The 22,448-nt window shown below is 38.7% G+C and overlaps 1 protein-coding gene across 1 annotated transcript in view; it reads left to right on the top strand.

Annotated features, from left to right (window-relative positions):
• Positions 1-17,596, top strand: part of THOC2 (THO complex 2) — a gene marked incomplete at its 5' end in the record, with an annotated part of 47,779 nt that extends 30,183 nt beyond the window's left edge. The window contains 16 exon segments of the mRNA XM_009877793.1: positions 1,824-1,981; positions 3,332-3,460; positions 3,962-4,093; positions 4,174-4,358; positions 5,071-5,138; positions 5,141-5,248; positions 5,571-5,673; positions 6,047-6,483; positions 7,357-7,415; positions 8,922-8,957; positions 13,088-13,228; positions 13,570-13,639; positions 13,719-13,876; positions 14,529-14,605; positions 14,705-14,752; positions 16,736-17,596. Of these exon segments, the coding sequence (XP_009876095.1) occupies positions 1,824-1,981; positions 3,332-3,460; positions 3,962-4,093; positions 4,174-4,358; positions 5,071-5,138; positions 5,141-5,248; positions 5,571-5,673; positions 6,047-6,483; positions 7,357-7,415; positions 8,922-8,957; positions 13,088-13,228; positions 13,570-13,639; positions 13,719-13,876; positions 14,529-14,605; positions 14,705-14,732 (1,889 nt within the window).
• Positions 17,597-22,448: the final 4,852 nt, after the last annotated feature.

Below are 22,448 nucleotides of genomic sequence, written 5' to 3'. Positions count from 1 at the left end.
AACTCTACTAGTATGGTTAATCTGAAATATTTTTCTCTGATCAGTTTCTCTGGAAGAACTTTCAGTTGGTAACTGGAAGTAGTTGTTCATCTGTCCCAAGGAGCCCATCATAATCCACTGGAAAAGTGTTTTATTGCCTGACTCATGTAAGATACACCCAACTAATTTAATGAAGAAACATTGACAGTTAAATGAAGAAAGATTATTCCCTATAAATATTTAATGTACTGGTACAGGTAGCTAATTAGCTGCATGAAATTACTGGTTGAAGAGCTACTGCCTGACTGAAGCTTAGTCTGGAGCTGAGTTATAAATTTGCTTAAGGAAGCACTCAAAAGTGTGTGGGAGATTGTTTGTGTGATATGATCTGCATCTGAACACGTACTCTTAATAACACAGGCATTTGTGGGGTACAGGGAATAGCTTATTGTTGGCTCTTGAGTGCTCAGGCTTCAGCCTGAAGTTTTCCAGCATTGCATCTGCAGATAAACTCAACTTTTTCAGCAAGTTCTCCATTGAAGGAAATTTTCTGTGGTAGTGGTATATGAGGAAATTAAACAGCACATCAAATGTATTACTATTTTTTTATTTTAAAAAAAGACTAGCTTCTTGTGTAGATACTTTTGACAGAGCAGTTATTAAAAATATGTTAATTTTTGGCAGAATAAGTAGGCTGGTAGTTTCAACAGTTGGAAACTGGATGCTTGCTTGCTTTACTTTTACACTTTTGAAGTAAAACTTACACATCTGATTGTTCTGTAAGCTGTGATTCTCTTGATTTATTTTTTTTTAAACTGTCAAAGGCTTGTTATGATCTTTCAGGGGTAGGTTCTAAAATTAAATAAAATCAACATAAAAATTTTGTCTAAGGAAAAGCTAGCAGTCCTTTCTTGAAAAGGCTTCATTCCCTGAACATCACAAAACTGAAGCAAGCAAAGCCTGAGCCTTAAATCTGGTGCCCTGCAGCTGGGCAAGAATCCCAGTGCAAAACCACCAGTGGCCCTTAGGAGGATCGTAAGGGGTCTTCCTTTGAAGGCATCTGTTTGTAGTCTTCAGTTCGGTGCTTTCATCCGTATGGTTGTTTTCTTCTTACCTTCCTCTTGTGCTGCACATCCCTCCCAGCTCGTTTCTGTGCTCCTTGTTAATTGGTCAAGAGCTGCGAGGAGACAAATTTGGGTATGTTGGGTACTGTGTTCACCAACCAGTGACAAACCAGTAGGTAGCCAAACAGAGGGGGATGCCTGTGGAGCACACAGTGCAGTCTTTTACTCAGTGATAGAAAGAAGTTTTCACAATACATATGTGTGAGGGATGGTGGTTTACTGAAGACTGTTCTTCTATTTCCTCTAGTTGTTTGGTTGATAGGAAAAAATGGTGGTGAGGGGACTGTATATGAAAAGCGTGTCCTTCCATTTCAAAGGAAGCCAAGCTGAAAGTCAACCCCATCTGGACAGGAGAAAGCAACTGTTCTAGAGACAGAGGTGGTATTCTTTTTGCAGATGCGCAGAATTTGAGTAGTTGAAGTTTACCAAAGTGTTTTCTGAGCCTCTTCCCCCCCACATTGTATAATAGAAGAATTTTCCCAATAACAAATACAGATTGTCTGCAGCTGCCCTCCCACCCTCCCCCGCATCCTCAAGCAGTTAAACTTCTTTTGACTTTTTCTCAGCAGTGCCAAAGACATTTCTGGAATACAAAGTGATCTAGTATACAAACTCAAGAATATGGATGTGTGATACTGAACTTCTTGGAAGAGAGTTGTTGAGTGTTAGTCCATTAACTTTGTTTGTTTCTTTTTTCTCCCAAATTCTTTGTTTTTGAAGAGTCTACCAAAAATGAGACTATCACAAAATTCTTGCAGTTATGTATATTTCCTCGGTGCATTTTTTCGGCAATCGATGCGGTTTATTGTGCTCACTTTGTAGAACTGGTGCATCAGCAGAAAACACCCAACTTCTCCACACTTCTCTGCTATGACAGAGTAAGTAGCTACTTCTCTGTGTATGTACATGCTTAATTACTGTTATGAGCCTGGAAACCTAGTATCTCCTCTGCATCTCAAAAGAGGTAAAAAATCGTTACCCATGTTTAATTCTACAACCTGTGGCAATCAAAAGTTCCCTTTCGTACCTCAGTTTCTACAAACCAAGTTTTCCTAGAGCTTCAGAGGTGTATTGTCAAGAAATTTTGGGTTTGATTTATCCTGACCGGGTGGGATGCTCAGAGCAGAGTCGTTAGCATTCAGGTTTGGCAAACTGTCCAGGCTGTTTCTGTGGCCTCATCTGACCCTTCCATTTTATTAGCTCTCTGAGCCCTACTGCTGTAGCATCAACTTTCTTCTACTTGCCCCCCACAAGCAGCATCCTTAGGACCCTCTGCCCCTGGCAGGTCATGCTGCGGGTAGTGGACTCATTTGTATCACTGCTGAGACATGGGAAGGGACTCCCATGGTGACGTGGGGAGTACTTGTGACAGCAGAGGCAGCCTGAGTTCTGGGTCAGAGGAGGCAGCTGGAAGAGGCATTTGTTAGGCACTTTTCACTGTTCAGACAGCTAGGGTTTTTTCCTCCTGTGGAAGAAAAAAAGATTGAGGACGTAAATGGAAGAATCTTGCAAGATGCATTCAGCTCCAGCAGTACCAGCTGACAGTACTTGTCTGGGATATCAAAACCTTTCTAGCACTTACTGCTCTAAGAAGTCAAATTATTGTTCGTGCATCATCTCTACAGTTGTAACTGATTTGACAATGAGCTTCAATAAGGGATGCATATCAGGCTGTATTGTAAAAAGTTATGGTCAAGATTATTTTTGTAAGAACATTCAGTACGATTGTCTGCTTTTCTTTGAGACAAGATATTTGCAGTAGGTATCTGCTTTGATTTCATGTGTCCCAAAGAGCATTCTCACTGAAATACTTAGTCCATGTTCTAGGTGACAGACGTAGGCAACTGCATGAACCTGTCTGATGAACCTGTGTAGGCCAGGAAAAAAATCCTTTTGCATCAGCTTGTCTGGGGGATTGCTTCTGCATGCTCAAATAAATTATTAATTTGAAAACAAAACAATTTTAGGTCATTGAAGACACACTTTAGCTATGGAAAACTTTGTGTCAGCAGCTGTATGCTCTACTCAGATTCTGGGCTAAGTGTGAAGGACAAGCAGTTGGGTAGTAGAGTTTTAAAAACTAACTTAGAATATTTTTGTGAGAGATCTCCTTTGCCTTTAGAAACAAGTTTAATGGTGGTTTAGATGAGAGAAATTTGAAGTTTTTGTTGGTTCTTGTTCCTTTTGTAATTCAGTAAAGTCACTGTAACTTTCACTACTGTTCACAGGTTTTCTCTGACATAATATATACAGTTGCGAGTTGCACTGAAAACGAAGCTAGTAGATACGGCAGATTTTTATGCTGTATGCTGGAGACTGTGACTAGATGGCACAGTGATAGAGGCATATATGAAAAGGTATGTGAAGTTACTAGAACGAGTGTGTTCATGAGAAAATGTAGTGGCCAGTTATGTAATTTGGCCCAGTAAAATTCGATTTAGAGGATTAGTTTTAAAAACACTGTGTGATTGATTTTTTTTTTTTTTTTTTCCTGATGGCATAATCTTAGAATTGAGTTTATGTAATATGTGTGGTTTTAATAGAAGTAATTTTGTACAGCGTCGAAAAATACAGTGGCTAAAAGACTGTTGCCTTTCTGATTTTGTCATAGCTTCTCTTGAAGATAATTTAGGGAGGATATGGAAACTCACATAATGCACCTCGCAAAAGTTAGTTAAAGTACTCTCACCCACAAATACATTTTCTAAGTATGGGTGTAAGTCTTGTAAAGTGTGATCGTGTCTTAGTCTTTAGCAGGATCAGTGGATAAGTGCCTCGGTTATTGTATTATCTTCAGCAGAATTATTGTTTTTGTTTCCTGAAAAATATTTATTTTTCCTTTTTTTATGTGCATGTAGGAATGTGGCAACTATCCAGGCTTCCTAACTATATTACGGGCAACTGGATTTGATGGTGGAAATAAAGCCGATCAATTGGATTATGAGAATTTTAGACATGTGGTACACAAGTGGCACTATAAATTAACTAAGGTAAAGATGCCAAAAAACTTCTGGCTTTGGAAGTTTTAATAAAAAGAAACCAACTTGATTAGATTTAATTTGTATTCTAGGCTTCTGTGCACTGCCTTGAAACAGGTGAATATACACATATCAGAAATATCCTGATTGTGCTGACCAAAATCCTTCCGTGGTATCCAAAAGTGCTGAACCTGGGCCAAGCCTTGGAAAGAAGAGTCCATAAGATATGTCAGGAAGAGAAAGAGAAGAGACCTGATCTATATGCATTGGCTATGGGGTAACAACACCTTACTTTAAGAAAGTGATTAAAAGTGGATCATGAAAAGCTTCTAAAGACTTGGAACTGTTACATTCCTAATATTTGATTTGTACCTTGTCACAGAAGATTTCGCTATCCTGCATCTCAGGGCTGGCAGTGTGAATGGAAACTTCCATATTGTTCTGGATGATGACTAATTTCCTTTACAAGACTCTAGGAAAACACTTCAAGTAGTAAAGATTTCCCCATAGCATAGCAGCAGGTAGATGGGTAGGAGATTAAAATGAAGAAAGCCAAGGGCTGTTATTGACACAAGACCACTTAGATTTTGGACATTTATGTGATTCTAAAATGCTAAACTAAAATGCTAGTCATGTTTTACATCTCCGTGGTGGATGCAGAATCGTCAGTGTGTGCTTGAGGGGCAGTTCAGGTTGCCCCAGCAATTTTGTCAGTAGGTTCTTCTTCTGTGTGTTTGGCAGGTGTGTGTGTGTCGTGGTGAAGAGGATGTGGAGATACAGCTTCTTCTGTGTCTAGTGATTTTTTTGTGTGCGTGTGGTTTTTTTTTCTTTTTCTTTTGACCTCATCAATAAAGGGGGAAGAAATGGCCTATCAGTTGGGAAAAACTGTGAAATAAATAACAGATTAACTGTTAGATTAGATCCTCACTTAAAACTCAATCCATGTTTTGCTTTGTTTGTGCATTTTTAACAATCTGTGCGACTTGCAGCTATTCTGGGCAGTTGAAAAGTAGGAAGCCTTTCATGATACCTGAAAATGAATTCCACCACAAAGACCCACTTTTGCCATAGCTGCAACAGTACAGAATGGGCCAGGTGGTGCTGGGATGCCCCTGTCTCTCACAGTCAATACAGTTAGACTGGAAGAAGGCACTGCTGAGGAGACTGGTAAACAAACCTATGATTATTTATTTATTAGTAGAATTCTTTTGACATTACAAGCTATTCTTTCAGAATTTGTTTCATTAAATGGAGAAGAACAAAACCTAAATGTGATGTTAAGTAGGTTCTCTGTGTTCTTTATTTTTAGTTGGTTTTGAGAGGGGGTGTTCTGCGTGTAATTTCTATTTAAACAGTTAACTACACATGATCTCACATGAATATGCTTAGGTACTTGTTTTATTTTAACCAGTAGGATGTATATTAACTTTTTGAAATAAAGCAGGTTTTTTTTTTCCTTTTTTTTTTTTTTAAAAAAAAACCACAACAGAAAAACTAAAGGAGAAGTCTCAAGGTGTGGTGAAAGTAATTAATAAAGCTGTCAACACTGCACCGAAGGTGACAACAAGCAATGGAAACAGTGCTTCTAATAGGTGAGGAAAAACTACTATTTGACATTCTCTATTTTCCTTCCAAAACATATAATTCGAAATTGACCTGCCTATTCTTTACTTTGAAGAAATTGGAACAGTTTGTATGTAACCTGAAAGTTTAGTAAATGAGATTATTTTTTCCAAAATAGACAACTGTACTGATCTGACATTGTTAAATGCATTCCATTTTAGCTAAATAAAGATTAAACAAATGAAACTATTTGCTTGTTGCTGTTCTGATAAAGAGATGGCAGATCTTAAATGTGACAGTGACTACTTTAGGAGATTGTATCAAATCATCAGAAGTAGAACTTTAGTAATAAAACTAGAGCTGGTTTCGTATGTGTACTGATTGGCCTTATTTTTCATGCAGCAAAATTATTAAAGAGAAAGATGATAAAGAAAAAAGTGGGAAGGAAAAAGAGAAAGAAAAGAAAGACAAGACTCCAGCTGCCGCTCCAGAGGTGAAGGCACTTGGGAAGGATGGGAAAGATAAACCAAAGGAAGAACGGGCAAACAAAGATGATAAAGCAAGAGAGATCAAGGAGAAACCGCCAAAATCTGACAAAGAGAAGGAAAAAGTCAAGAAGGAAGAAAAAGCTTCAAAAGAAGAAAAATCCAAGACAGTTGTTACCATCGTTGAGTCAAAGTCAACCATAGAAAAGGAGAGAGAAAAGGAGCCGTCCAGAGAAAGAGATGTAGCAAAGGAAATGAAATCCAAGGAAAATGCTAAAGGAGGAGAAAAGGTGCCAGTAGCTGGGTCCTTGAAGTCCCCTGTTCCCCGATCAGAGACATCAGAATCTGAAAGGGGTAGGTTTGCATATTTAATTTCTGTTCTTGTCTAGAAAAATAGAATATGTCACAGGAAAGTCACTGAATGTCAAAAACTGCCTGAGCTGGTGAGGAGCAATTGGTACCCAATAGCTGACAGTTTGGCGTTGGCTTTTAGATACAGCTGGCGCCTGAAGTGGGCGGTCAGGGTATCGCCAGACAGCGAGCCGCGTGCGTGTGAAGTGTGAGCTTCAGGTGTCTTCAGCGCGTGCTTGTTTACATAAAAGCTACGAGTTTTAAGTATAACTCTAAATGGTCTTTTAATAAAATGTGTTTTTATAACACATTTTGCAAAACTTGGAAGTTTTGCAAAAATGTACAGAAACCTCAAGAATCTTATCATAACCTTTGAATTGAAGAAAATGGGGGATGTGGAACATGTAGGCCTTTGCGTCCTTAGGGAAGACACAGCAAACATATTTATCAGTTCATTCTTGTATTAAGGGTTAACAAATTCTTAGTGTTGATACTTAAACTGCTTATAGTCTGAGGCTGATGTTGAGTTTTATTTACACTGCTTAAAGCAAACCAAGTAATGGAGGGTTGTAATGCTTTTCAGTGGGTTCTTCTCTTCAGGATCTTCATAGCAACTCTGAAATTCACACACAGGCTTACATAAAATAGAAGTTTAGAATGAGTATAATTTTGCAGCAGTTTGGTCATATTACACTTCCTGCACACTTTCATGATGAGGGTCAAGGTGTGCTGTATAGCTAGAGAAAACCAAAATTTGCCTGCTAGTAAAACTTAAAAACTAGGTTAAATTATTTTGGTAGTTGAGAAAGCCATATTATTAGATTATCCTCTTTTAAATATGTTTCGCTAATGCTAATGTGCTTTTTCTTTCCTCAGAACAAAAACGCCGCAAAGTTGATACACATTCTTCTCCATCACATTCCTCAACAGTAAAGGTTAGTATAGCCTGAGGAAGGCAGCGCCCATGTTAGGCTCACGAGTTTGGGATGCCAATGTCCGACTTCCTTCAAGTTTTGTGCCAAGTACACACTGGAGCCACTGGAGGTTTTATGTTGCATTAGAAAATGCATTCCTTTTCTTTATTGGCGGACTGTCTTTTTTTCTATAAAAATCTTTTTAATTAACCAAAGTAATACTTCAAGGACCTAGCACAAATTTTGTAAATAGTGTTTGGAAATGGCAAGAAAATTTTTACACAGAAGTGCCTCATTGTTTTAAGCAGTCAGTTTTTTTGGAGTGCAATGGTAGCTACAAGCAAATGAGTCTTTGCAGCAGAGTGAAGCGTATTTTTCTGCACTTCTATCGAAGAATCTATAGCACTGAAGATTCCTGGATGATACGGGATGTACGATACCTCTGAATTCATCAGGCTTCTTGATGAGCATCATACCGATATGTGCCTTCTAAGGAGGAGTCTTGAAAGGAGTTCCGTTTTAACCAGTTCTCCTGTAGTTGTGTGTATTCAGTGCGCATGCAGCTTCTGTTGTACCTTCCCTTCGAGGTTTGTTTATTTCCAATGGGTTCCCACCATGTTGAGCCCTGCGTTACGATAAAACCAGATGTGGCAACCAAGCCTCCTACCCAGCAAAGAGAAACCCCAAGCACTCAAGCGCAGCACAAAACCATGGGCGTAGCCTACTTGAAGACTCAGGGTAGCCATTCCTTGCTCCATATTTATTTTATTTCTAAATCATCTATGTTCATGGAATCTTTGAATTTGCAGTACGTTGAACATTTCAAACTGTAAGTTACTAATACTTCATCGAGAGCACTGTGATGGATTGTGTGGGCCTTTAAACTTCACCATCTTACCAACTTTAGAACAACCTTTTCTTTTTTTCTGGGTTTCCAAAGAGTACATCTTTTTCTATGTGATGTTTGCTTGAAATGTTTAGGCTAGTTTTGGAGAACTTGAATAGCTGTTACTAGTTTTGAGGAAGCAGGTGACAGTAATAACTACTCAAAATGATGAAGTTTTTTCTTGCCAGTTTTTTGTAAACGGCAGTATAAAGTCATTCCAGAGTGACTTCTACCACATTTAACTGAAAGTGGAGAAGATATGGGTTTAAAAATATTTTAAACCTATTTCACCTGTGGTTCAGCTGTATTTAGAGTTAAGACATTTTTCCTTTATTTTGTCTTGGCAGGAAAGTATTTTTTCACTGCTTTATGAAGAACTAGATGTAAACACATTTTGTAGTTTACATAATTGGGTCTGGAGAATAGATATGACTGTCTCCATTTTCTGTTTTTATTTTTTCTTCTTTCATTATAAAAAATATTTTAGTTCCTAGCTTTATTCAGTGTACAGTATTAACATAAGATTTATTCCAGAAGGAGTAGCTGTTTTTTGTTTCAAGGGTACGACCATGCTTCCCAAAGTTCCTCTGGTTTCTGAAAACTATTCCAGCTTACGTGTCATCTCCGTTCATTTTCTGCAGGACAACCTCAACGAACTCAAGGACTCTTCAGCAAAGGTTTGAATCTTTTAGACACCACCAAAGTTTACTTTTGTGTTTTGTTGCAGAGAGAACTTAACTTTTGGTCTTACCGTAAACCCCATCAGAAAATTCAAATTCTGTTCTTGTAAATGACAATATATTTACAGAGGGGGTGTTCAGTCTACTCTGTAGAACCTCTGTACAGGACAGAGTGAGTTATGTGGAAGCAACATAAGGAAAATCCCCTGGATTTACTATTCTGTCAATATTTTTAAGAGGTGTTTTGGGTCAGTGTCTTTGCTGGTCCTCTCTGAAACTAGTAAATTTATGGAAATGTCCTTATGATTAAACTAATAGTAATAGAATAGTTAAAATAGTTCTTAGAATAGTTAGTTCTTTGTTTGATACCAGTTAAACTGTAGTTGTTTAAAACCAAAAATATTGGAGACATATCTCTGGAATAACAGTGCTCTTTCCCCTGCTACTGCTGTGTTCGTGTTTTAGGGCCATAGTGCTAAGCACCACAGATAACCTCCTCCGTTACTGCCTTTGTGCTTTTGCTTCCTGTAAACCCACTTCAGACTCAGTATCTTACAGGAATGTGTGCTAAAGAATGCTGTCAGGAGTTGAAAGAGTCACAGAGTACGTGGTTGACAGTGATCTCAAGGATCATCTGGTCCCACCTTTCTTGGGGAGCAAAGCACAGCCTAGACAAGGTGGCCCAGCACCCTGCTGAGCTGAAGTGTCGCTGTTGGGGAATCCACCCTTCCTAAGGACACTCTTCCAATGGCTGCTTGTTCTCTCTGAAGACTTTTCCTCTTGTACCCAATCTCAGTATTCCCCGGACTAACTTGTGCCCATTCCCACTCATCTTTTCCATCTCTGCAGCCACCTTTTAAATACTGGAATGTGGACCTAAGGTCTCCCCTAAGCCTCCTTTTCTCTGAACAAACCCAGCTCCTCTCAGCCTTCCCAGCGCTTGGATCATCTTTGTGGCCCTTCTCGGGGCCCTCTCCAGCCTGTACACGGTTTTTTGCGAGACAGGGACCAAACCCACAGTGTTCCGGGTGTGGCCTGGCAAGTGCTGTGCAGAGTAACATTTTTGAACATTGTATTTTAGGCAGCAACTATTCTGTTGCCTTTTTTTTTTTTTTTGAAGACAACCAACCGCTTACACAGTAGGAGTCACAAATACTGTAAACTTCCCACATCCCCTACTAGATTGACTAGTAGGAAATGAATCAAATCTTCTGAAGCTGCTATTAAAATTTTTGATTGCGCAGTTAATATCAATGTGTAGGTAAATAGCACAAATGTTCATCACTTGGAAAATGCTGACCATCTGAACTTTCTGGATAACATAGTGGTTTACCTAGGGTTACTTATTCACTTAATTTCAAAATGCACAACTATCACTTCCTATTCTATATTGACACTGCTGTTTTATTTGTAGCTCTCTGTGTGCAAAAAGTGTTCAGAACACTTTATATATTTAATTCAGAATAGCTCTGATTTTAATGGACACTTGCTGATGTGTTTTGTTGGTTTTTTTTTTTTTTAACTGAATCTTTCTAGTACCAACCATACCTACTTATATGGAGAGTGTATGTAGGAAGCGTCTTTTAATTCTTCAATTTGATGAAATGCTTTCAAATAAGATTTATAAATCATTGTCATGATGTCTTGTATATTGAAGTGTTTTGAAATTGGAAAACTGTATTATTTGTCTTGAGCTCACATCTATCCGTGCAGTGTGTGATAGTTGGTATAATCTGTTTCCCCTCCCTTACTGTATTAGTCAAGGTTCAACTGGTTAATTGAAACTTCACTCAAGTTTTCATTATTTAAGCTAAATTTTTATTTAAAACTATTTTACTCACTAACACACTGATGTGGTAATCAAAACCACAGTGGAGCTATTTGTAATTAAATGATCAACAAACAGCTTTGTTTTTCTAGTCAGTTTGAAAAGGTAAATTTCAAAGTTAACTAACGTGTTTGTACAGACTTAGGTGGGCCTGTACAGCAGTTGTGAGACTCATAATTTACTGGATTTTCATGGATAACATTGAGTGCTCGGGGATGAGGACATCCAATCCTTTCCTTCTTCTTTTAAATGCTGGTTTTCATTCTTTCTTAATTAACTAATTTTTGTTCTTCAGTGCCATTGTTACAGCCTTAAGGCACTTTCATGTTCCCTGTATGTGGTATAAGACAAGTTAAATGCTTTTCTTTACTGCTACGTACTTATTTGGAGAAAGGATGAGGTATTCAGAATCCTGTAAGGCTTAGAAGTTCAGCTTCCACCTTAAGTTAACAGACGTCTAGTGCTGTTGTATGTCTGCAGCCTTGCTTTATTCTTGACTTTCCTCAGTTTCAGGGGCCAGACCATTAAAATGTTGGGTTACGTCAGAGACCATAAAATAAATGGTGCCAGGCTTCAGTTAGGTGCCCCAAATTTAATGTGATTTCAGTTAGGAGCATTTCTAGAAGCAAGTTAATAAAGCCTGAGGAGCTAAATCCAGCCTTTTCCTGTGAAGGAGGGTGGCAGGAATGAAGTTTTTCACAACTCTGCCATGGGCTGATGGAAGAGCAGTGGGGTCTGTCGTGAGCAACTCCATGAACCTGAGAAATGGGATAGGAGAAAGCAGAACTGCATGTTTGCTTCCTCACGTGGAAGTTATCTCTGGGAGAAAACTGAATGGGGCTGCTCAGAAATAATGTATTTGCGAAGCATAGTTAAGTTGACGGCAAGAAGGGGAGGAAGGAAAAATTTACTTGTGGAATGGCACTGTCGGAAATGGAACAAGAAAAGAGGAGTAACGGAAAAGAGCAGGAAGAAAAGTATCTAGTGAAGAGAATATTGAAGGTTCAGTCTCTGGCATAGGATGATAATAAAATTCCAGTTCAGTAATAAAAGGAAAGGAGACCTGACATGGTCAGTGTGACTCTTAACATAGGACCAGTAACATCAATTTTTGGTAAGTTAAGCATTTACCAGAACTGAAGAAGGGCAGAATTAATTTAATTAAAAATACAATTATTCGAAATGTTTGGCTTGGCTCAGGTGACTTCTAGATTGTTCTAAACTATTCTTCCACTTACCTCTTTCCTTGGTGTCCTCATAAGAAAGACATGTCTCTGAAAAGACATACAGAGAACGTTTTAATTCAAAAGATTTACGCTGCCTCCCCTAAATAAAATTGTTATCTTATGGAACTGGGGAAGGATTAAAGTATACTGATTTGAATCTGTCTGTTGCTGTAACTTAAATATATAAAATACCAAGGAAAGGTGTTTTTAAATTAAAATATGCTCTTACTGGTATTTTGTGAAAAATATTTCTTAGATCTCATCATATAATTATATATAATTTTCTTTTTAAAAAATGGAATTACTTAACTGTAACGCATCGGTATTTATATAATACATGTGCCACCTTATTTAAATGCTACTGAGTATATATATATTATCAATTGTTAGACTTGACATTACTGTGACTTACTTTCTACTCTCCCTTGTGACCTCAGCTTATACTAAAAATACTCAAATTTGTGAAACTACTATGTTTTACAGAGCTTATCAGAATTGCTTACAAGAGAGAGTGGAATAACAATCTAGAACATGTTATGGAGCAAAACCAATAGGGTTTTTTATGTTTAGCTACTTTTATCGCTTGAAGTTTAGGCTTAAGGTGAGGGTTTGTGTGACTTTAGATGAAAATTTTCAGAGTATTGACTTAAATACTTTATGGATTAAGACCTTTTTTTAAAAACTTAAATAGAACCTGTTAAAGCAACTGATTCCATTCATTCATTCCAGGCAGGATGGCAAGTGTTCAGGCAGTTCAGGAATCTGCATATTCTGTTTCATGGGTATTGCTGTCTGGTTTGTGTTGGTGAATCAAACAACACTGGTGAACGTTGTGTTTTATTTAATGTGATTGAGTTAAGAGAAAATGTTTCTCAATTTCCTGTATTGAGAAAACAAAGCTATAGGCTAAATTATAGAAGACAAGTTTGAAAGTGTCTTCAGTCTCCTTTTTTCCCTAGTAAAGTATTAATGTTTAATTTTGCACTTTGAGCTAGATACGTTAGAGTAGGAATTTTTATGTACACATCTAAGAATACATATTAATCTCCGGTGATATTACCTTAATTTAACAGCACTACATTAACCACACTACTCCAGCACTGTCCAAGAGTAAGGAGAGAGAAGTGGTGGACAAGAAAGATTTGGACAAGTCAAGGGAAAGATCCAGAGAGAGAGAGAAGAAAGATGAAAAGGACAGGAAGGATCGAAAAAGGGTTGGTGAAATTTTTATGAACTAGTTTAGAAAGTTGGTATATATTTGGAAAGGTTTCTGTTCAAAGTCTTTGTGGTAATAATTGGTTGTACAGCTTATCCAAGCAGACGTGATGTGTAGCAGGGTTGTTTTTCTTGTGTTCTGTTAGATTTTCAAATGTTGGTTTACAGTAATGTGTTCAAAACTTGCCTTCAAAACTCAAGAAACTTTGCAAAAGTTGTAATAACTCAGTTACATTTTAAACATTCAGAAATTAGTTCTCCAAAATAACATTGTAAGCAGGTGCTACTTCAGGAGTATGTTTTAATCTGCTAACATCTGCATAATTGTATTTGGTGCCAGGATCATTCAAACAGTGACCGAGAGGTACCACAGGATTCAACCAAACGACGCAAAGAGGAAAATGGGACAAGTATGTATTTTATTTAGTGTGTGTTGTGTATATTAGGCTTTTACGTGTTGTGAATTACAGCTTTCTGTTGTGTTTTTAGCTGGGTCTTCAAAACATAGTAAAAGTGAAAGTCCTTCTGATTCCCCTCGCTTAAATGAAAAGGAGAAGGAGAAGAACAAATCAAAATCATCAGGAAAAGACAAAGGTGATTCAATTAAAGCAGAAAAGATGGAGAAGAGCTCCTCTGGTAGCAAAAAGGTAAAATAAGCTATTGTCATTTTGTTGATTTTTTTTTTTTTTTAAATTGTTGTTCACAGAACAACTAGATTGGTTTTTTTTTTTCCTAAATTTTATTGCTGTTTTGACTGAAATTAATAAGATACACTGTGAATGTGTAGGAAGATACTTCTGGAAATTCTGGTATTGTGTGGCCCTAAATATTTCAGTGGTCACTTCTGGCTTGATAAATTGAAGGAATAGTTCATTTTACCAGTACCCAAGAAAATTCAGAGCTTCTACTTCAGGTTTTGAATGATTTGGAATATTTCCAGGCTGGTGTGGTGAGGCAATATGTATAAGCAGGATTAATGTGCATATTAACTAGTTGACTTCTATGCAGATTTTCAATTGTATGTGTCAGTCTAGCTGCTTTTTCTCAAAATGGGTAAGTATGCTGTGGTCATATTTGTAAAACACGAAACAGTAGTTCCCAGTTCTAACTATTTAGAGGCAGTGGTTGTCATGAAACTCTAAGATAACCTCAGAAATCATAAAAGGTGATAACTGGCTTTCTGACTTTGTTTCTCTTTTTCATATCTGTGTCCTGTTATAGCTGTAAATGTGTATAAACCTTGTAATCAGAGTGTACATTGTATAATAAAATTGATCCCATATATGTGGTTTTTTAAAGGAATCAAGACATGACAAGGAAAAAACAGAAAAGAAAGAAAAACGAGACAGCACTGGAGGGAAAGAAGAAAAGAAACAATATCCTTTTATATATTAACATTTCAGAAAAATACAGAAAATTAGCTTCCTTTTAATATATGTAGTAAGGTATGTTTTTTTCCTTAATGTTGAATCTACTCATAAGTCTTCAGACAAGCACAGATAATGAAGATTGTTCCAGTCAAGGTAAAAATTTTTGTGATTTACTCTGTCTGACATGGTGTCTCCTGTGGCTCCTTTTGACTTGTAAAGGATATACAAACAAAATAGCCTGAGTGTGAAAGGGCCGAAATTACCCATGATAGGTTTTTCTGGGGTTTTTGTTGTTTGGGATGGGATTTTTTGGCGGTAGTTGTCTTACGGGTTTGTTTGTTTGTTTGTTTTTGTTTTTTTTTCTTTTTTAATTCTATCCCAGGGAAAAAAAAACCTTTCCATATCACCAGCATTGAAACTTTACAGATACTCAAGTGCCCCAGTGAACTTAAAACTCTACCCAACTTGAGCCACACACTGCTACCAATCTTTCTACTGAAAGCAGTGGACAACTTTACAATTTAAAACGTGTGTATAAGCTGGGTAAACGTGGGAATGAATAAGTGGTAGTATTCAACAAACATCAAAGAAAAGGCTTCTTTCTCTCTGTCCACAAGTTGTCCAGGTGCTTTATAATCCTTATGTTTGTTCTCTATTTAGAATTGATAAACCGTTTCTGTTATAAACTTACTTTGTAGATTCTGTGAGCACTCAAAGTGAATACAAGCAGAAATTAAGTATAAACAATTTTTTTATTCAGGCACATATTTTTCACAATTTGAGATTATTTGTTTTCATAGAGTGATATTGTTCTGACTACCGAACAGCATATAAGGCAGGCAGAGTTTTCCTTTTTATCAGGCAAACTGATGCTGTTATGGAGAGGAAGAAGACAGCATTTTTTAAATTCACAAATTCTTCTGTCTCTTTTGAAGAAGGACTGATGAAACTGAAAATTTGCCAGGTTCTTATGACCGTCTTGATGGGTCTAGAAATTGATGCTACCTTTCACAAGCACGATTTGTTGCAAATTCCATTTAAAGATTTACTGTGAGGATGGTCAAAAACTCTTAACAGTTTGTAATTTGCTGGCATTGCTCGTTCAGCTCCTGAAGCTGAGGGTGAGAATGTGTGGAGCAGTTTGGGGCAACAATGCTCGTGCTGATGCTGTGTGCTCTTGGGAAGGTGTCGGTAGAAAAAAGGGGAGGAGTTCAAGTTATTCCTTCATATTCTTTCTTGTTTTATCTTCTTGAAATAATCAAAGAGGTGTTTGTGAATAGCTTCCAAACTGAAGATTATGAGCACTCTTTGGAAAGAATTTCATGGAATTTTTTTACTCTTTATCATTCATAGCCATTACTATCTGATCACTGTGGATGGATCCCAGTTTTTTTGGTTGTTTTTTTTTTTCCCCTTATTTCCTTAAATGTTACTTTGAGGGGGGGGTTGATTCTTTTGGGTGTTCCGGGGGGGGGGGGGGGGGGGAGAAGAAAGTCTTGGTAGATGACGTTTACTGCTGAGGACTTGCAGTGTCTTTAATAATAAAATTTGAACTTTTACTTCAACCAGCAATTCAGTATTTATACTGAGAATTATCATCAATTAAAAAAGAACAACTTTGATTTTATGACTACACCATGATTTAAGCAACAAATGCTTAGGTAAATGTTAGTCACGCAGTAAAATTCACATCCAGTTGTATAACGGGCTAAACTGGAGCATCTGACCTGGAATAGTGGTGTCACCGCTTTTTATGGAAGCACAATAGTGGAATTTAATCCTGTGCTCCTCTTTGTTAAATCTTCCGTAACATTCTGCCTAGGGATTCCTAGATTGACTGCGTCTATTCCTTGCCTAAGTTAGAGGTAGTAAGATTTTGAGGGGATTGTGCTTCTGAAAGAGTTTTTACCTTCATAAGTAACTGCTTGTTTCTTATTTGTGTCTTCAAATTAACGTTTCACTACTTACAATGCAGTGCTTACATTAACATAGTTCTTGCTGTGGGTTAAACTAGAGTTAGGGAATGAATGACTGATGAAAATTGTCATTCTTTGAATTAGGAAGGGAATAAAATGTTGTGAGATTGATGTTCATTAGAACACCATCCAATTCCAATCATGTATGCCTTTGTTGCAGGTGAGATTGAAATAGGAAGATATCCAGCTGTGACCAGAAATGTATTTTCCAGAGTATAGATTGCACAGAAATTTGTGAATGAAGAGGACCCATCTGCATCTCGTTAAATTATTCAGTTCTCTGCTTTATTTCCCCATGCTGAGGATTTAATTGTTGAGTTGTACATTACTGTATTTTTAACTTGTTGCTTAGTTTCTTACACATTTATTTTCAGTACCTGGCTGAAAGTGTTACCTATTCCATATTTTAGCACAATGTGCTGCAAACAAACAGTTGCCATAGTGCAAAGGAGGTTTCACGTGTACAGAGTTCCACTTTAGGTTGTCAAAAAATACTGCCTGAGTTTAGTAATTCTTTCAATCTGAAATGCATTCTTTTAGATGTTTGAAAACCACAAATAAACAGTTATTGAACCTTTTTGGATTTACCTCATTTACACTCAGTTTTTATTTATTACTTGGCCTGTTTTTAATATCAGTAACGAAAAAAAGTCAAGTGGGAGCACTGTTTTCATGCGATGCTTAGGGATTATTTGTATATTGTGTACAACGTTGACTTGTTTAAAGAAACAAAGAATGAACCCTGTCCCTTCCATCCAAACCTAGACCTGTGCTCAGTTGTCCCTTGCCACACCTTTTGTTTGTCATGTTGTTTTTAGATTGATTGGAAATGCTCTCTTCAAAAATGAAATAAACTAAGTTTCAATTACAGCTACAGGAGCTTTGTATTGCTGAACTTTAGTCTGGAAAGTTTCACAATGACATTTTTAAAAGAAAAAAAAAAAGAATTTTTTTATCTGCTGAATTCTACCAGTGTAACCTTTTTTCTAAATAAACAATAGTTTTCTCAATGGGTCGTAAATCATTCTCTGTGTGGTCACTTTATTGCTTTATGTATTGTTGTGAAAATTTTGTATTGATTGGAACTGTGGGAGGGTGTCAGTCAACTTTACATCTTTCACTTGGGGCGTTTGTCCTTCATCCAAAGCTCGTTAAAATATGTCACTTTTTTCCCCATTTCCTACTATAGTCAGAATGACTTGGAGTGTCTTGAAAATGTCTTAGTTTGACCAGTTTAGTTTAATGCCTGACAACAAAGGGACTCTGCCTGGCCTCTGCCATGGCATGGCTGGTCATTTTGGTGAAGCTGCCATCTCAGATGTTCACCTGGATAAGAAATCTTCAGGTCAGGAAGTCTTTAGGTCACATTCATGACTAATTTTCACCCCGGCCCCCTCCAAAGGTGTGGATTTCGTTCAGTAGAAACGATCACTAGTTTGCTTAGAATCTAGAAAATGTGGGTTGTGAAAGAACTACCTGATTTTGGTTTTTCGAGGAGATTCCTCTGTCTTGTCTAGAGACATTGTTCACTCCTTGATGATAAGAAAAGGCAAAATTGGAAGCTGATTTTTTTTTTGGCCTGAGTACAATAGTTTAAATACAGACCCAAAAGCAGGAGCTTCCATTACAGCTGGGTTCTTGTGAAGGTTTGGAGATGGTGATCTCCAGCCAGTTGTTGCTGCAGCGAGCGCAGGACTGAGGGAAACTTTGAGTGTGTTTGCTCCTGCGTCTGCCCCAAGCCCTGTGAGACAGGCAGCTCCCTGTAAACCCCAGCTACGTCCCCCTCTGCAGTCAGCTCCTACGAGAGGAGGAGGAGGAGGAGGAGGAGGAGTGGTGACCTGGAGAAGGAGAGAAAACTTCCCCTTTTGGTGCCATTTATATCCCAAACCAGTTGAATTGTAATAGTCATTTGTTTTCAGCCTTTGTGTTTGCTGTACCTTCTGTCTCCTTCTTAATTTTGAATTCTGCTCCTCGCCTGTTTGGTAAGGATCTGCTTTCTTTCCAAAATCAAGGCAATAACACCGTGTTGGGGTGTGGAGAAGAGGATCTGATGCCATTTGGAGTTGTTTCATGATGTTAAGTCTGAAATATTAGCACAACTGTAAAACATTGCAGCCTTGGTCCTTGTGTGGGCTCAGAAGATCTGGGAGCAGAAATAGTGAGAACTGTCACAGCTACTGCCCAGTGGCTGGAGTGAAGCTTTCCTCTGTTTTTAAAAGGCACAGCAAATGCAAAACTAATCCTGGTGCCTCTACTTTGCATTAGTATTTTAAAAGATGAAGTCATGCAAGTTAAGGAGCAGATTCTTGAAAGAGGGATCTAAGTAGCTTGAAAGATTGAAGTTCTATAAAGTGATCTTGATAACAAAGACATTTTTTGTGGGGGTACAACTTCTCCCAGGACTGTAACGTATTCTAGTCCTTATAATACTGGAATTATTACATAAAGGACTATGTTCTTGTTTTTGTCTCTAACAGGAAAGGATGATTGTGTTTTCCAAGGGTGCACTTTCAGATTGACAGTCAGAAAATGAATTCTGCCTGTTGGACTGCTGTGGTTTGTATAGCTGCCACCAGTGCTCCATACTGGTCCCAGTTTTCCATAACGGTGCTTACCTCTGCTCAGCACTGCAGCTGTAGCAGCAGTGGTTCCCATCCATGCCCTCTGTTGGCCATGTCTTCTGAAGGCAAGGTTCAATGCTGCGAAAATTCATACAAATTAGTGAAATTTATACAAATTAACTTGGGGAGTGAGGTTTTCTTGCAAGAAAAGGTATAAAATAACTGTGATTGCTCTGAGAAAGATTCTTAATAGATTTAAATGCTCAATATTATTCTTATGTGAACTTTTAAAAGGAAATCGGGGTCACTTAAAAACTTCAGTTGTATTTTAAATGGTAAGTTAATTGCTGTGTTTAGATGCTGTTTTGCTCTCTATAGAGGGTCACACTTGTGTTGTTTTTTCCTGTCCTGCATTCCCCCATTTCCAAAAAAAATCATATACACAGAGCTCAAGTTTCTGAGGGTCATTTCTTTTCAAGGAGCGATCTTTGGTGCCTGACAGGAGTCTGTCTCTGTGTCATGGGTGGATCAAGCTGAGGCAGGTGGTGTGGTTTGACTCGAGAGTCAGTACTGCTGTGGAGCTTGATTGGTGTTTGTTTAAAATTTGCCTGTAATGACTTTTGAAATAGTACAATGTGTAAGGGGCATTGTGTGCTAAACTGATAGTATTGAGCCTAATCAAACTTCATCATGGATTATTTAACTGATGGTTAAAACAACTGGTGGGTCACAAAACATGAGACAAACAATGGGGAAAATGTTATCATAAAAACCCTTTAAATAACTGCAACATAGCAATTCTTTTTCTTCTTTGAGAGTTTTCTGTCTGTGTTTAAAAAAATGTTTATTGTGCCCTTGTCTGTGCTTGAAGTGATGAGCCTGGATGTTTTCAGAGGCGATGGGGGAGCTACGGCCATGCCCAAGTACGTGATACTGTGAACACTGAAGTAGAGGACAGGGCTGAGGAGATGGAGCGTGTGCCTGCTTAAAATTCCTGCCGTGTAAGGAGTTGCAACTTGACAGTTTTTTAATTGCAGATGATGATCTTGGCCTACAGGTTCTGGCCACAAAGCAAATTAATTTGTTTTACTCCCATGAGTGTTCAGAAATAGATTTTTTGGCATAGATTCAACATTAACAAAAGCAAACCTATAGCTAATAGAGTATTTGCTGACTGTAATGATAAAAACCCTACCCTTTTTGTATCATGTGTTAGTACTATTAAACACAGAGGCTTACTCTAAATATTTTGGTGATTTGGCTTATTAGGTTTTATTTGGTTTTGCTTTTTTTTTTTTAAAATATAATCCAGAGAAAGGGAACTTGAAGCAAAAGTTGAGGATCAGTGGTGTTCTGTGAGGGTCAGTCTGTGCCTTCGGTAATCTGGAATTTGGGACAGAGGGCTATTGTCTTGGTGGCTGTATTTGAAAGTACTGAATATTAAGAAATTGTACTGCTTAGAGTTTTGATTAGCTTTGTTATTTCTGAGTACATCGGAGATGGTTACAAATCCTTGTCCCGCAGTGCAAGAAAGACACAGACAAATTGGGAAGGGAATCAGGTAAGAGTTACGCGGCTAATTAGAGGTGATGAAGAATTGCTGAAAAGCAACCAAGCTAAATACTGTGGCACTTTCAATTAACTCATTAAGACAGTTTAAAATTAAAATACTTCCATCAAAGTCACTCTAGTCCTTGGGATTTAACTGGAGTGTGAATGAGGAGGCTCTGGCAGGTTGAGGCTGTGCAGGGCAGCCACCACCCCTTGGCCAGGGCGCAGGGCTGTCACACTGCAATGGGGTGAGCAAAGAAGAATGTCACCTTGGGATCTCTGAACATGGTGTAGTCATCTCCAGGCAGAACAGGAGACCGCCTGTCAGCCCAGACGCATCAAGGTGAGTCAAAACCATCATTTAAAATCCAGCTTCGAGGACCTGTGTACTTGCCCTGGCAGTGCTGGGAGAGGATGCTGGGGTGCTCACAGGGACTCTGTGGCTGATGGGGCAAGTGCAGGTCCATCAGCAGTGACCTGCAGCCCTCGGAACTAAATGACTAAACTGTGAAAGCACGTGCTGGAGTGTGGGTAACTCAGATGTGCTCTGCACAGTCCTGACTGCCTGAGGGGGGCCGTAGGAACAGTCTCTTGGCATGTACGAGAGTGTGAAAGGGTTTTCTCCTTGAGTAAAAAATAGGAAATAGGTTAGTGGGTCCTGGAGAGCTGAGGAAAGCATGACAAGAAGGGGACTGTGGTCGCAGAGCTGACCAAACTGTGTGGCTGTGGTGCCCATCCACCGCACTGACTAAATTTGAAAGGGTTGGGGGGAAGAACAGACAGGGCTGGGCTGCGCTGGCAGAGGGCAACCCCAGCAATGCACCCTGCTGAGGCTGTGGTCCATGGCCCCAGGGCAAACCTGTTCCAAAGCAGTCATCAGTTAAGCTCTGCTTCTGGTGTGGCCTGTCTGATGTGATATTCTAATTGTATAATCTGCAGCATCTGTGATAGGTCACAGCTTCAGCTATTTAATATAAGCTATTTTGCCTGAACATGGCAAACTTCCCTTGTTTAAAGGGCAAGAGAATATTAAATAAATACCATTTATATTTATTTGCCTCAGATCAAACTGCAGATCTTACATTAATTTTGTACGTTTTTGGTAATTAGCCCGCTCAGCCTACATTTGGAATTTAAATATTTGCTGAAAAGCTTTGAATGATATTAAAAATCTGCTTTCCTGTGCACACAACAAACACCTCTTCCTTCCAGAAAATGCCAGCCCTGTGCCAAAAATTGTCATGGCATCGTGGGTGGGAATGAGTTGGTGAGTGGCGATGGGTACCAAAGCAGGGTGCTGCTGAGCTCGCAGCGTGTCGATCACACTTCTAGCCAAAGGCACCCTGGCCTGTATCAGGAGTTGTGGGGCCAGTAGGACCGGGGAAGTGATTTCACCCCTGTACTTGGTGCTGGTGAGGCTGCCCCTTGAGCACTGTGTTCAGTGTTGGACCCCTCATGACAAGACATTGAGGTGTCCAGAGAAGGGCAGCAAAGCTGGTGAAGGGTCTGGAGAACAAGTCGTAGGGGGAGCAGCTGAGGGAGCTGGGGCTGTTCAGACTGGAGAAAAGGAGGCCGAAGGGAGACCTTATCGCTCTGTATAACTGTCTGAAAGGAGGTTGTAAAAAGTGGGGGTTTAGTCTCTTCTCACAAGTGACAACCAATAGGATAAGTTGCACCCGGGGAGGCTTAGGTTGGATATTAGGAAGGACTTCTGCACTCAAAGGGTTATAAAAGACTGGCACAGGCTGCCCAGGGAAGTGG

This window comes from Apaloderma vittatum, unplaced genomic scaffold, assembly GCF_000703405.1.
Source record: "Apaloderma vittatum isolate BGI_N311 unplaced genomic scaffold, ASM70340v1 scaffold25731, whole genome shotgun sequence".
NCBI classification, from domain to species: Eukaryota; Metazoa; Chordata; class Aves; order Trogoniformes; family Trogonidae; genus Apaloderma; species Apaloderma vittatum.
Note: the sequence above shows the minus strand (reverse complement) of the source record. Positions and strands in the feature narration are given on the sequence as shown.